The sequence below is a fragment of the Vanellus vanellus genome (assembly GCF_965231255.1).
Source record: "Vanellus vanellus genome assembly, chromosome: 8".
Taxonomy (NCBI): domain Eukaryota; kingdom Metazoa; phylum Chordata; class Aves; order Charadriiformes; family Charadriidae; genus Vanellus; species Vanellus vanellus.
Genome location: NC_138913.1, coordinates 24,259,509 through 24,275,196, shown reverse-complemented (window position 1 = coordinate 24,275,196; position 15,688 = coordinate 24,259,509). Strand labels below are relative to the sequence as shown.

General features: G+C 39.3%; 1 protein-coding gene across 1 annotated transcript in view; it reads right to left on the bottom strand.

The window, feature by feature from the left end:
* Positions 1 to 15,688, bottom strand: part of CAB39 (calcium binding protein 39) — a 42,993-nt gene that overhangs the window by 19,825 nt on the left and 7,480 nt on the right. The window contains exon 2 of the mRNA XM_082487099.1: positions 1,335 to 1,491. Coding sequence (XP_082343225.1) covers positions 1,335 to 1,448 — 114 coding nt within the window. The 5' untranslated portion in view covers positions 1,449 to 1,491. The remainder of the gene's footprint in view (positions 1 to 1,334; positions 1,492 to 15,688) is intronic.

The following is a 15,688-nucleotide window of genomic DNA, read 5'->3' as shown; positions in this document are numbered from 1 at the left end:
AGAAACGGAAGATACAAAAAAGCACAGATTTTAAGATCAAGCCACATCTCCAGGAATAAATAATGAGACCGAGATGAAGGAGGCAGCGCCATGTCTCATCACAGGCTCTTCAGAATGCACCTACCCCTCCCCTCCTGACAGATGTCTTTTATTAGAGAAAGAAGAAAAGCAGCAGCAAGGAAAATCCTCCCAGCTTCCACACAGGCCTGCGTAACAGGCCATAACATTTTCCTCTCCAGCAAGAGAGAAAAACCATGAGGGAAAGATACAGTGGTACACCACAAAAGACCTGGAACATACGGTGTGCTGGCACTGGGGTAGAAGGTGCTGATTCTAAAGACTATCAGGATAAAAGATGCAATTCGGTTAAGACCCAGATTGTCCTGTGCTTAAAGTAGTAGCATCAAATCTAGGTGAAACGGGATGTAGAGGAGGTGGCCGCACTCTGCTTAAAAGTACTGGTGAACATGGAAAAGATTGTGAGTAACTCCTACATGTGACTTTGTAAGGATGCCAAGAATGGCACAGAACAGTTAAATAATGCTGGGAGAGGATCCAAGGAGGCTATCATAGCCTGCCTCAAAAGCTGATAGATTGGAGAGGGAGATGTTTTGTTTGCTTGTTTTTTTGGTTTGGTTTGAGGGTTTTTTTGGACGTATTGAAATCTATGTCCTTGTGCTGAGTTTATCATGAAAAACTTCATCTAAACAGTAAATACCCCTGCCATACGAATCGCTAGATGGGATGCAGCTGCACACAGGCTGAACTTTTAGTAAAGCCATCAAGACTACCAGTTCAGAAGTAAATGACTGTCGACAGGTACAGACCCCGAAGCCGGAAAGCACCCTATCTAAAGGAAACTGCACCAGCACAGGAGCTTTTCACCACTTCTTCCTGTGGGTTGAAGAAAAGGCAAAGAAAGGTAAAAGTATATCCTCTGCTGACATCCACAGAGACACAAAGTTCCTCGGTTTCAGTAACAGAGACACTCTGCTCTCTGAACATTTGCATGGACGAGCACAGACAGAACCACTGTACAGTAGCAAAGCCACTACAGTGGACACGAGCACCAGAACACTGTATGGCTGTGAGCTGCTTATTAGAGAACGCGACATCCTACTGTTCCAAACCAAATTATTTTACCTGCGAGTGGCATAAAAATGCAAATCCAACCAACATGAAACACACCTGTTCAAAGGTACATAACAACTTACCCTTTATCACACTATAAAACCCAAAAATAATTCCTAATCGACTCAGTTTCAACTGCTGTACATTTCTTCCCCCCTCCCCTCTTCAATTACTGCTTAGCAATTGGAAAGTCCCAACTGTACCTTTTCTGCCTTTTTGTCAGAGATATCTTGCTTTTCTAGAACTGCCATACTTTCCTTCAGGTTCTTCACTATGTCTGCAGGAGACTTGTGGGACTTGCCAAAAGGGAATGGCATGATTGCAAGCCAGAAGGTCTTCCTTCTACAGCTCCTGCTTCACCTGGAAAAAAAGGAGAAAAAAGAGCACGTCAAAAATAGAAACACGAGGTCAGTATAACAATACACATGAAGATCAAGAGAGAATAGCAAAGGTATTCATACGTGGAATAACCACCCTTGACACTTGAACAAGAGCTTGCCACGACAAACTTAAATGCTTGTGTTTCTAACTCTTTTAAAACACAAGATACAGACAGAATCTATGAACTCACATTAGGATCAATATCTTATGCTACAGGAACAAATTAAAGGAGTACATTAAATATATCCAAAGCCACATACTGTACAAATGCCACATATGGGCAAGACTAACAAGGATAAATTATTCCAATTAATGCTGTCAAGCAAAATGCCTTCTTATATTAGGTCTTTGCCACCCAAGCCATCGTGTCTCAGCGGCTCTGCAATGACCATCCAGGTACACGCTTTTACCCATGTTCATTCCATAACAAATGCAAAGCCTGCGCCGTAGTGCAGGAGCTACGAGCACGATCCAGATGAGACTACAGAGGGCAGCTTATTCCTATGTCAAAAAACTTGGTATGTCCTGGCTTTTTCATATCAATATTACTAGAACTTCATACTGAAATACAGTCTCACCCCCACTCATTTTATGGGAAACCAAATTTGTCACCAATAACAGGGACTTGAATAAGGCATTTGAAAACATTAAAACCAAACACCTGATATGTATCTTTTTCAAAAAGATAACACTTCTCTTACAGAAGCAATTTTCCTTCCCTAAAAATATTTGGCTCTCGAATCCAAATGCATTCATTCCTCTGTATATTTACATACATTTGCTTTTACACACGCACATATATATTCACTTCTGCATACAAAATAGAAAAGTATTACTAGTATAAATGAGTATACAAAAGCTTTTGTTACTAAACACATACACGCACATTTAAATAATAAAAACTTCTTACAAGTGAATTCCATAAAGCATACTTCTAGAACTCTAATCTAGACAGAAAAGAACAGGAAATCCTGCATTAAAAATGCTGACAGTGCTACTTCTGCTAGACACAAAAGACAGCCGAAGCTGACAGAGCAGAGATTACACTGTCATTACAAAGAAGGGACATTACCCTGAAAGTTAGTAATTTCTATCTCCATACAACGTCCATGAAGTTAGTAACTAGTCAGCTGTAATCAGTACACGTTAAAGTTTCAAATCTAATACCATGCACTTTGATCCTTGATTAAAATACCAGCTCATTCACCATGAACTCCAAAATGTTAATCCTGTTTTGATCAAGGATTAAAAATACCAATTTGAGGTCATTTTTGAGTTATTTTGATTTTTAACACAAACAAGTTGGGCTGGCCCTAAGGGCAACAGTTTAAAGGTGACGAACAGAAGCACTCAGATCTTTAGCCAAGAAAATTTCCATAAAAAGGTATTTCAAGTAACCAGCTACAGACATCATGCCTTCACTGTTCCATGCCTGCAACTGACCTAACACAGCTGACAAAAAGCATAATAAGGTAGATAGTTTCTAATCAGATTACTTTCAGATAAAAGTATCAGCATAACGGTTGAAACAAAACCTTCCGCCAGCCATTTCCATTCTTTAGCAGATCACGGACTTTCTGTTGCTTTTATTTTGTAGTATAATAATTTTCTCACTATAGTAATCAATCATTCATAATCTGCACAAAGAAGGGGTTGTAACACTGAAACTGCAAACACAGGACTCACACCCAAAGAGATAAAGTTCCCACAGGTCATTCCTTAGACAAGAGAATTTTATGCCTCAACTTCATCACATGTAATGGAACAGAAACCTACCTTTGAGAAAAGCATAACTACTCATTGTTATTTAATGAAAATGTAGCAGCATTTAAAACAATGTTTAATGAACAATATACGGTGTTTTCACACGGGATTCTTTTTCCTAGAAAGAGACAAGTGTGAAAAGAAGTACAATTTCCTCACAAAACAGATGACATACCTCAAGCATCACAGCAATATTTGATGTTTCCTTTATCTCTCCCTTTGATTACTACTCCTGCCAAACTAAAATGAGCCCTGAAAACAAAGCTGGATTCTTTCACGCTTGCATATCATCACTAATAATAATAGTATTTAACAACTACTCAGCCTATTCATTCTGGAAGATGGTTATGCCCATGTAACAGAGCAGGATTAGCTCAAAAAATTGCTAGTCTTAATTCCTTCGATTATGTGTTAAAATAGACTAGAATCCAGTAGGAATCAAAACCGTTCTTTGAGAGAATAAAAATACTATATGGAATCACAAGATCTGATATTACAGCAATATACATAGAAAAGAAATCAAGACCAAGAAAATGTGTCTATTAATTTTCTGGATCACAACTATGTTACTTCTAAACTAAAAGACTAATATGGATAACAGATGTAACATGGAGAAATATAGAATAATGACAAACAACTGTCTTCACGGTGTGCCCAATGTCTAGGTTTGCAAAACTTGATTTCCTCTAGATAGTGCTCAATTTCTTCTTTAAATTAAAAATAGTCTACCACTTTGACATATTCATAAAACCTTCCAGGTTCTGCATAAATCAGATATATCTACATGCATACACAAGTCATACACAACTTTTATTGTATGTACTAGCATATCTAATAGCAAGTAATCAATTAATAACAGTTCACTAGCATATATTTATACTAAACATTTTTTCCAAATTCAGGTAAGTTCCTGAATGAATTTCTTGGGAGCAATGTAGAAAAATCAGGAAAGACTGCCAGCGCCAGTAAGAAGGAAATCCACATCTTTGATTACTGAAGGTGACATTTTGCTTCAAGGTATTTCATTTATATAATAAAATGGAATAAATGCATTGTTTCTGCTATTTCAATTTTAATACTGGAAGGAATGCAGTGGCACTGCCAGGAACATCATCTGGGGCCTCAAGACTGAAGACCCCACCAACCCTGAAGCAAAACTATTACTTAAGAACCTGTGCCACATCCTGTCAAAAAAAAAAAAAAAAAAAAAAAAAAAAAGAGGAGCAGTCCCTTTGTCTCTCAGAACTGTACTTCGTGCAGCGAGGAGAACATAGACAGGCTGTTCCCTTTTCAGCCCAGCAAAACTACCCCAAAGCAGCACTCTGTGCACAATAGACAATGACAACATCTGTGTGAGATCGGAAAGAACTGCAACCACCCACATCTGCAAACCGAGAAAAAAAAGGAAACAACATCAAATGACATTTTCTGTAAATAAGAACAGACCTTACATCATGTCAAATGATAACTGTTTCACATTACTAGCACCAGGCTGCCTGGCAAATCCCAGAATCCATAATAAGATTTTGATTGTGGCTTAAGAAAGGGATCACAGGACTCTTCAAGAGTTAAACTGCAACAAGTACGTGGACAGCCCTGTGCTCTACTTTGCTTTATCGTACCTTCCCAGAAAGCTCACTGCTTTTATCAATTTGTTAAAAGAGACCATGAATGATATTACACAAAACTCAGCCTTTCTTAGGCATGAGTTTCATTTCACCACTACTCAAACATGCCCAACCTCACAAAATTTAAGGTCCTCAAAGTATTGGTGACACAGCCATATTTAGAAATCTTAAATGACATTATAAATCCAAATGGACCATCAAACAACAATATGGCATGCAGCCAAATACCCAGAGATTTGAGCACAACTGACACAGAGCGACTGACACACACTCAGGCGCGCTGGGACATTTGTGCTTTTGTGATAACGAGAGATAGTAGTCCCACTGTTTCAGATAGTATATAACTTCCAGCTCTGTCAATGCAGCATGCATCCGTGCACAGTTTGCTTTATGTATAAGGCTTTCTATTTTTTATTCACTGCATTAACCACGCAATCAATTAATGTCCAATTTAAAACTAATGCATCCCATATACAAGATTGGTTTTTTAACTAAGCAGACAGCACTTAAAAGTGTTTCTCTGCGAGGACAGCCCTCTTGCAGCAAAAAAATGCTGCAAGAACAAATACAGAAGCACGATAAACAAATCCCTCTCTTTTATTAAAACTTAATTCTCTAAAGAATAGGTTCACTATGCTGAAATATGCTCTCTCTTGTAATGGTTATTTTTTTTCTTATTTGAAGGGTCAGAAAATGCGCTACCTATAAAACAGAAACACATGCCACAGTTGAAAACCTGATTACTTAACAACAGAAAAGCATTTTTTTGTTGTCGTAGGTGGTGTTTTGGCTGTTTGTTGTTGGTTTTTTTGTTTGTTTGTTTCAATTAAGTGTATTGTAAGATGCCTGCATAACTATTTTCAAGAAAGATACTGGTACAACAAATAGCATAGTAACACTCACGACTGCAGTGGTATGTGCAAATAGTTACCCCACAGACAAATGAATTACTGGCACTGAAGTCTCAGCGATGCAGGCTTCTAGAAGTATAATGAAGGTAAAGGAATACCAGCTATATAAGCAAAGATAAGAGAGCAAACTCAGCCTTTCTGCTTATGACATAACATGAATTACCACAACATACAAAAGTTGTAACCATTTTTTCTCTGCATAGAAGTATAAACCATAAATAAAGCACCAAATGAATTCAAGTATTCACACCACTCCAGCTCAGGAGAGCCTTTCCCCCATGCAAAAAGCTACTTAAATAATGTAAAAAAGCCCCCACAGTCCCAATTTTGTGAAACAACCAGGTACAATAAGCTCAATTTCTTATTCTATTGTAGGTCTCACAGTTTAATTGCACTATATTAAGTATTCAGCTAGATCCTGTTGCCTTGTTTACACACCAAGAGTCTAAGGTGACTGCTTTTAGTAAGCTCCTAATGAGGAAAAGAGGAGGAAAAAACCCTTCAGCCACTTCCTGACTACAATCGCACACGTTAAAAAAATCCAAGCCTAGTGAAAAAGCACATGTGACATCCAGTTAATGTGCACATAAGAAGAAAACTGCTGAAAATCAAACAAAATCAACATTATTTTAATAAGGCCAAATAATTAATGGTAAGGTTCCCCAGGAGGAATGAGCCAATGTCTGCTACGGACAGGGAGGTCCCGTTCCCCTGCTGCTCCCAGCACCGCACTCCTTCCCCTGCTTTTACGCCAGAGCCTGCTGACCCATCCATGAGCTGACCCAAGTCACTAAGCTATCAGAAAACTAACACGTAAAAATAAAGTAAGCAATGAGTAGTGTAAGGAATGTAGAAAAAGCATCCCTTTGACAGGCAAATAGTTGTGAATCAGCTCCCGCATCTCATGATCTCACCACAGGGGCACTTCACGGTAAGGCTGGAGCTGAATCAAAAGCAGGACTGAAGGGGGAAGGTCACTCTCTATCAGTTATTGAGTGGTCTGATACTGGTCTGAATGCCCAGCGTGCCAACTGAGCTCACCAAAATGGCAGAAGACCAACCCAACTTAAGGAGGGGGGGGGGGAATTTCTGAAAGATTCTGAAGATAAAGCGGTACGTGGCACTCTTGGCTGGAGCAGGCAGAGGGAGGGAAGGGCACAACAACTGTTTCTCCAGGTAGAGGGATGCTGCCAAGCCCTATCCTGAAATCTTTATCAGGTGTCAACTACCTTCAGTGGTGTTAACACATGGGAAATTGACTTAAGCAAATACAATTAAGTCAACGAGCCTACAAAGTCTACCTAGATTCACAATAAACAGTTGGGTCTACTCTGTATATAGATTTTTAGTTGACAATTTATCAGTCTATTACTGAAAAAACATGCCGCATCTTGCTAAAAAGAGGGATTTTGTATTAAAAATAGAACACAGTGAGCGTGTGTTTGTCCTGATGGAACTGATTTCGTCTCAGAACCTGCTCTTTTGTTGTATGCCTCTTGGATTAACAAGGATCACTAAGCCAATATTGAAAACAGTAACGTAAATCAGTTTTCATCAGGTCTTCTTGTTACAAGCGGCAGTCGGTTCAGCCAGAATTCACCGCTGTGAAGGCTGGTTAGAATGACAAAACCAGAAACAGATCAAGAAATGGTGCGTTTTTAAAAGCACTGCCTTACTGTCACACATGCCCAGCATCCAGAAGGCTGACTGACAGCCAGTCCTTTGATGCAAGAACCGTTTTTTATGCAAGCTACCATGCTCCTTGGGAAAAGAACATTCAAGTACTTCAAAGAGAGAAGTAGACATCGTATTAGCTATTCAGCCCTCTTGTACAAGATTATAGAATTTTACTGGCTATCCCAAGTATTTAGGCGTACTTAAGTTACCGATGGTACTTTCTGTAAGTGCCGTCAGGGAGAAGAGCCGCAGCTGCCCTGCGCAGCAGCTGGCACGGCAGGAGAGCAGCCAGGTGCCACTCCGAAGCACCCAAAATACCACTGCCAGCTCATCACTGCGAATTCCTGGCCACAGCCCGTCTTCCTCAAAGGCCTTACCACTTCTAATTGCAGAAGTATAGTTGACCAAAGGCAGCATCCATCATTTCCTTCTGTATATTATTTAAATTGAGTAATCACATTCATCATTGAAACCTTCTTCCACATTTTTCACGTGCTGTTGTCTACTTCTTTCAGCACGCTGGTTCCAAAATCATTTTTCAATTCACTGTACCAAAATCGTTTTCCAATTTTCTTTTTGATATGCCAAACAAATTGAAATGTGACAGCCTCTCATCCAAAATACAAGTCTATATAGTGAAGTTTATTAATACGACCTCACAAGCAAAACCTTCCTACCATGGAGGAAATGAGACCGATAAAGAGCAGAAGCCAAACCTCAATCTGTTTCAGGGCTCCAGCATTAACTATTTAGTACAACCACGGCTCTACCTGCATAAGCATGCCGTTAACAGAACGGCTATGGTTGTAAACGGTAATGACTGGCACTACCAGCTGGCAAAATTTAAGAGTATATTCCAGCTCTGGAGCATTTTTGCTATCTTCTAAATACTTCTGCACATGTTTTCAACATTTCTTTCCAGGTAACTTCAAAACACGGATAGAAGGACTGCATCAACTGTCTTACATATAAGAAGTAAAACTTTCGACATACTAAATGGCTAAAGCAATCCGTGGTCTGTTTGGATCTGTTGTGATACATTGTGAGGAACATAACACACGTACAAGTTTTCTTGCAAGACAGGCATGTCCATCTCAAACCCGGCATGTCCCACCCACCACTGAACACTAGCATCTTCCTTAAAATTCACTATTAACTTGTTCTATCAAGTCTGCAGCACACAAAAACTTTAATCTGATTCAAAAGGAGTTTCACAACTCTGCATCACAGAATTATTTGTGGTGTGACCTACTTAAAGATTAAAATGGGAAAAAAAAATCCCCTAAGAATGGTAACTTAATTCAGAAAAAAATTAAAATCGTGAAGAAAAAAGTTCTCTGCTGTAACATGGATGAACAACTAAGTGAACAAAAAAGATCAATTCAATGGAATCAGAAAAAATGAGAATTGGAAAATAAATTCTTACATAAAAATGAAATACATAATATGAAATAGCTTCTCGCTTTCGGAAAATTTCCAAGCAATTAAGTCCCCAGCAGTTCACAGCCCCGCTTGTTTCTTTAGCGTCAAATGCCAGCTGATTCCTTTCATTAAGCAGGCTTCTCTCTTGCCATTCAATTACTTCACTGATCCTTCTGCCTCTTCAAGAGCCCACTTCTCCAGCAGACACCTGCGCCATGCTGGGGGAGAGAAGGGCAGCTATTGCCGTTAGGCTCCACCAGCTCACTGCAGCCTCCTAAAACTACATCATACTTTGTGACTTGTACATTATGATATTCATTGCAGTTTAACAACACAGCTACGGAGCTTTTGCAGAACTTAAGCAGAAATTGGTTTTAAGTAAGGCTGCAGCTTTTAAGGGGCTTCAGAGATCCAGCATAAGCAAAAAAGCTTGGTAATACTAATGCTTAGTATATGAGATCCCACCTCTTTCTCCATATTCAAGAAACTCTTATGACTCAGCTCCTTTCCCTGGTGTACTGTTTAGAGTTACCCCACCCGTTCGTTTCCCCACAAACTTTACTGCTGCACTGCAATACAGTATAGAGACAAGCATGTAAATGCCTCACCCATTCCCTGGTAAATACATTGTTTTAAGAGCAACCATCACAAGTTTCACCACGAAAAGTAACTACCATCCCTAACACGCTGCGCACAAAGAGGAACTTACCTCAAGCTTCAAGAAAAGTTGTCAGATGATATGCCCACTTCTGGCCAGGTTGAAGCTCAAATAATTTTCTCATAACCTGGCATTACAGTCAATCCCCTGTTGGCTCGGATGCCTTTACTGCATCATCACAAAACCCAGAATATTTGTTACGTGACAAAAAACGCTGCAATTATGTACGTGCCATTCTACCCACCCCTGGAAGCAAAAATGCAAAGCAAAAGAGTCTCCTTTGTAATTATTTCTAGTCCTTGGTATATATTATTCCCAGTCCTTTCCACAGGTCTGCTCTTTGCGTCAGATTTCTGATATACATCTAAGGGTTGATTTTGAGGTGAAGAAGTGGCAAAAGGGGAGGCAGAAAGTACACTGCAGTTTCATCTCTGACTTCATTTCACATGGTGCAATATGGTCTACAGCTAACATATCCAATAACTACAGACGGCTGTATGAATATCGGAAGCACACAGGAGACCCCACTAGCACCACATCATCAGCATTTAGTTTTAACCAGAAAGCCTGTGCAATGGACAGAGGAAAAATAGATTATCTAAAACATGAATTAGTTATGTAAGGAAGGAGGATGAGAATCGTAAGTACTAGCACAAGATAGGAAGGGAAATGCACGTGTGCTTGTTGCGTGTTTTGTTTTGAAGTGAAGTTGAGAACAATTAAACTGTGAGAATGGTCCTGGGATTGCTCCAGGTGCAATCCTCCAAGGTACAATTTTCTTTAGAGAATACTCTCTCAAGAAAAAAAAAAAAAACAAACTACACTCAGTAAAGCCATTCTCTAGAAGCACAAGTAACAAAGCTAGGTAAAAAAAAAAATTAAAATGGATAAACTATTTACCCAAATGTAGTTTCAGTAAGAACCATGTCATAATATTACTTTTTAAAATAATGTTTAAGAAAATCAACAATATTTTTCCCATGGTTCCTTTACCTCCTTTGGAGACCAAATTCTGTGGCCTGCTAGAAACTTCTAATGTTCAATCTAAGTTTATCTAAGTTCAACACACCATAGCTCTTCATCTCATTTATCTGAAGAACAACAGATCTTTATTATAAACATAACCTACAAAAGAACAAGATCACTTCAGAATTGACAACACTGAAGCATGAAGCTAACAGGCAGTTAAACAATGAACCCAACATAGCTCAGGAACATCCTAAAAACATTGACTTAATAACTGGAAGATATATCAAGGAGTACCCATCTTCCCTAGCTGATCACTACTGGCCCCTGCCATAGGCAGAATATAACAAACTACATCAGTCTCTGCTTTGACATACTACATCTGTTAAGGCTTCCCTTCCAAAATAATCAATTTGGGAGTTCACAATTAAAGATTATTTATGTTAAGACTACTGTACAACTCACCTCAGTCTCAACAGCCCTTTAGAAACTAGCCGAGATGACATGCACTAAAGCATAGTTTAACGTCTCTGGGTTTACTTTTGCGCATTAGTTTGACATAACTAGGGCAAAAACCCAAAAACAACAGGCACAGCAAGCTGTGCTGCAAAAAGATGTCGAGTCAATTGGTCAAACTCCTGAGAGGTGACTCTGAGACCACAGATGACTCCTCAATTCTGCCATTTTTACCTCTATTGAGAGACCTCATTGGCGTGACACAAAGATTAAAATGTAAATTACTCTGAGATCAACTGTCATGGATCCAAGCTGAATCTTGCTACATGAAACCAAGAGAACTTGGCACATTATTCAATGATTATATATCTCCTCTGCAAAAGGGAGTTCCTGACAAATAACCTATGGGAGTTACGCACTGAGTCACAGAGAAAGCAGGAGAGGGCAATCAATAAACGACTCAGAATCATGACCCCACCATTACTATGCATCCTTTCCTTCTAGTTCATTACATCCTCATTCAGTAAGGGGAAAAAGTTGTTCAGTTAATTTTTTTTTTTTTTCCTTAAATCATCACTTTCCTAGTACTGGGAGCTGATGTACAGGCAATATCTGAGCTGATCCGTAAGGTCATTATCCACTTAACAAATTTGCTTTCTGTAGAACTATTTTTTTTTTGCCATGGTCCCTGGCACTTAAAACAGAGTTTGGATGACGATACAAAGGGTTTACTGACACAGCTCTGTTGGTAAACCCTACTAGTGCAGATACAGCTTACATTAGTAAAAAACACAACCTCTGACCAAGATAACTGCAACTATACTAGGGCTTTCCTGGTTAGGTACCTCTATAAAGAGCGTTCTTTCCTTCACACTGCTAATCAACGTTGGTACCACCACAAATCAAGTGTCCAATTTTCTCAGGCTAGCGGTATGGAGGTATCTTCCACTATGGAACTTTCACCCAGCTTACCCTCGGATGAAAATCCCTGCTTCCTCTTGAGAACGCTGTACCAAAGACAATGTGGCAGATGGGAAAACAGCACCAAGATTGCCAAAATCAGAGGCTAGCCAAGAGGAACTTCTCTTTTTCCCTACGTACTCAGGATCAAGAATTAATTTCGTGGGCATCACTTGAAACAGCAAAACAATCAAGACACATTATAGGCTAGAACACATCTGTGACACTCAGATGCACATCTCATTGCTACCAAGATGTCAGTGTGTTTGTACGAAATGAACTTAGGAGAAGCAGCTGGCTGAAGTTTAGTCTGAACAGAACTATCATGGGTTCAGGAAAGAGAAAATACATTGATAACATTATCTCCCCTTTCAACTAAATCAAGAACTCATTACTGAACTGATGATCAAACTGTGTGCCATGATAATAAAAAGCAAACAAAACAAAACCTTAAAGGATAATTCACTGTGTTCTCCCAAGAAAAGAACCAGACACGGCGATATAGAATATCCGCATAAATAATTTCAAGATCACAATATACCTAAAGCGGCTATAAAAATTATTTACACAGTTCCCTCAAACCAGCTCTGTTTCTCCTGCCAGTTCACATGCTTGGTCTAAATCTTCAAAGTCACTAATGCATTCGATTTCTGATATATAAACCACATCGCACCTGAACCGCCAAGACAGGTGTGTTCCTTTGGGGCAAGGCAGATCACAGAAAGATATATTTAGAGGCAGAGAGGATGCATACCAGGGTTAGGCGAACTATCCATGGCACAAACCTTCAAGACAGATGAGGCAAGAGCCAGAACTTTTGACACCATGCCATTGTATTTTCTTTGGGGGAGAAATTCCAACTTAACCCTGAACTCCACTTCATGCCATGAAATGCTCTGCAGCATATGAATCAAGAAGGAACAATGATCTAAATCGCTCCCCATAATGTGTCCAACCTCTTGCCATGCCAACCTAAGAGTCATTCCGATGACTCAAAAGACGTCAGTCCAAAGATCTAAGATACAACGGGATGTGTCAGCATGCACATTCTGAAAAGCCAGATATCCCTGAAAAACCCACGTGAAAGTCCTTTTCCCGCCTCACACCACCCAAGAGTGCCAGTTACTGAAAGTTACTTGTACATTAAACAGAAACAGAACAGAAACAATGTGCCGGATGCCTATGGTGATCCATCAGATGTACACACATGCTACATTTTACCTGGCTTTCCCTTCTGGGGACACTGGAGTTATCTTTCCAGGCAGACTCCATCACGGCAAAGCGAACTTCTCTGCTTCTATCAGAGTAACAAATACAAAGAGAAGAACTTTGGGACAGACAGGTAGAAGGCCCTCGTAAAAAGTTCAACATTTAAATTTATTCCAACCAAAACTCGAGAGCAAAATACATTTCCTGTTCACTAGAACTAAGTTGCCCAGAAGTTTCAAAAAGCATTTCTGCATTAAACAAAAAAGAGGGGCAGGGGGAATACCACAGCAGAAAGGTACCTTTCCAAAAGGAAGACTTCCCGACTGATTTTACTTCAAAGGAGCTAGCAATAGCTGTTGCAGTCGTGATTCTCCAAGGCAGAACAGTCCAGAGGGGTCACAAAACGTAAGCAAAACCAGCACAGTTGATATTGTCTATAAAGGAGTCGGCATCTCTCCTGCAACACATCTAGCGGTCCACAAACCAAAAATGTTTCAGAGCTACCAGTCTAGAGCCAGCAAGTAAAAAGTGGGGCTTGTGACAAGAAGTGACTAATATTAGGCCAACTAACACAGTGGAAAAACTGCAGCATCTCTGAGGGACAAAGTTCCCTTATTTGATCTGCTAAGAAGCGTTGGACTGGAAAAAGGAACTGTCAAATTGTTTCACAATACTAAAGTAAGAGCTCCAAACTTTCTTTCCTCTAATGCAATTACTGTGTAACGCTACCGAGAGAAACTTGAACGCTACCAGAAGTTACCACCTCTACGAGTCTACCCGAGAAACGCTCACACATCGTCTCTGTAACTACTGAATAAAAATCATTTTGAAGGAGAGCAGATTTTCCAAAAGGCTGACAGCCAGCTAAGGTGCACTTTAAGCTAAGCTTGCATCTTTAGCTGATACTTACACTCCTACACTGTGTATTATTAATTATTTCGGCTACATCAATATCCTGTCAACCCCTTCACTTCCTTAGGACTATGTGGAAAAAACACACCAAAACCAACCTTTAAAATTGTTACTGGTGCACCAGCTTAACGCTAATTTTATTTAAATAGGGGATTATAAAAATTACTTTGATAGGAGTTTACAACAGTATAATGTCATTGCTTTCTACATCACCAAGAGACTTCAATGAAACAAGAGCCCTTAAATCAAACAATCAAATACTCCAGAAATAAAAATTTGCAACGACCAAAATTCACCACCTTGGTAAACTCTGAAGTTATTCAGAAGCTTTAATTGTTTCAAAAGAAAATCTCTTCTATGGTAAAAGATTTGTTCTAATTACGAAGGCAAGCCAAAAGAAATCATAATTCTCAAAAACATTTTCTATACTGTAGTTCCATTTTCAACAACGAAAGTAATTAACATATTAGGAAAACGCTAAATTTAAGAAGGAGTGGGTAAGGTCATGCTTTCAAGACTCTGGTTTAAAAACACAACCTAAAGTTTGACTGCAGTCAAAATGTACTATTGGTTATAAATTCTGTAAGATAATCTGAAATGGTATCTTTAAAATTTCTGAAAGTAACAAAAATAAAAGGCATGCAGATTTTCTCAGTTTTGGTATAAATCTCGGAAGTATGAATCCACAAGACTGAAAGTTAGAGTACCATAATAAATAGAAGTGACAAGGCGTAGAAAGTTCTGCTGCACTTACTAAGACTTTTCAATGCCTGGAAGTAATTCTGAAAGTTAAAAACAACCCATTTAGAGCGGAAAGGTTCTGTATTTCTGGCCCGCAATCCTTCTCCTTGTTCGCTAAAGAGCTCAAGAACAGCTAATTCTGAAACACAGATTTGACATTTCTTCCTAGATTTGATACTGTTAAGTCCTTAACCTGCGTAAACACATGAGGGCAACTGCCAATGCCAGAGGGAGAGCAGAACTACTCTTCAGAATTCACTCCAACAACTGGATTGCAGCAATGTTGAGACCTTATTCAGTGCAATTCCTAAGGGAAGCAAAAAGCCTTGCATGGTCAGTCTCAAAGGAAAAAACGTAATCCATCTTCTGCTGGATGTACACTATAAATCCATGCTTATATGGCTGTTAACATTTTTTATTTATACATCTGTACATACCCATATAAGTTCCCAAACAAGAATGAAAGCTCACTAAACAGCATTCATTTCTCTTTAAGACAAACATGTATATATATACTGGTAGGAAGGAATAACTACAATCACCAGTTCAAAAGCTGGGGTGTCGGTGCCTATTTGTTTCTTCCAGGTAAAAGAAGGAAGAAAACTGATACGCAATTCTTCCACAGTATTTAAAAATTCAATACATTCCTAAGTTTGTTATCACGCACAAATACCCTGAAGTTTTTGTGACTTTTTTGGAAAATATCCTGTAACCCTGAAATAAAGAGGCTGGTTTGGATCTAAGGATGTTAATCCCTTCATCACAACACACGGGTTAAGAGTAACACCAGTCAGACTGCATAGCTAGGCCAGGATTGCCCAAATTCTCTGTGAATGGATGCAGTTCCTAACAGAAAAACTGTTTACTCCGGC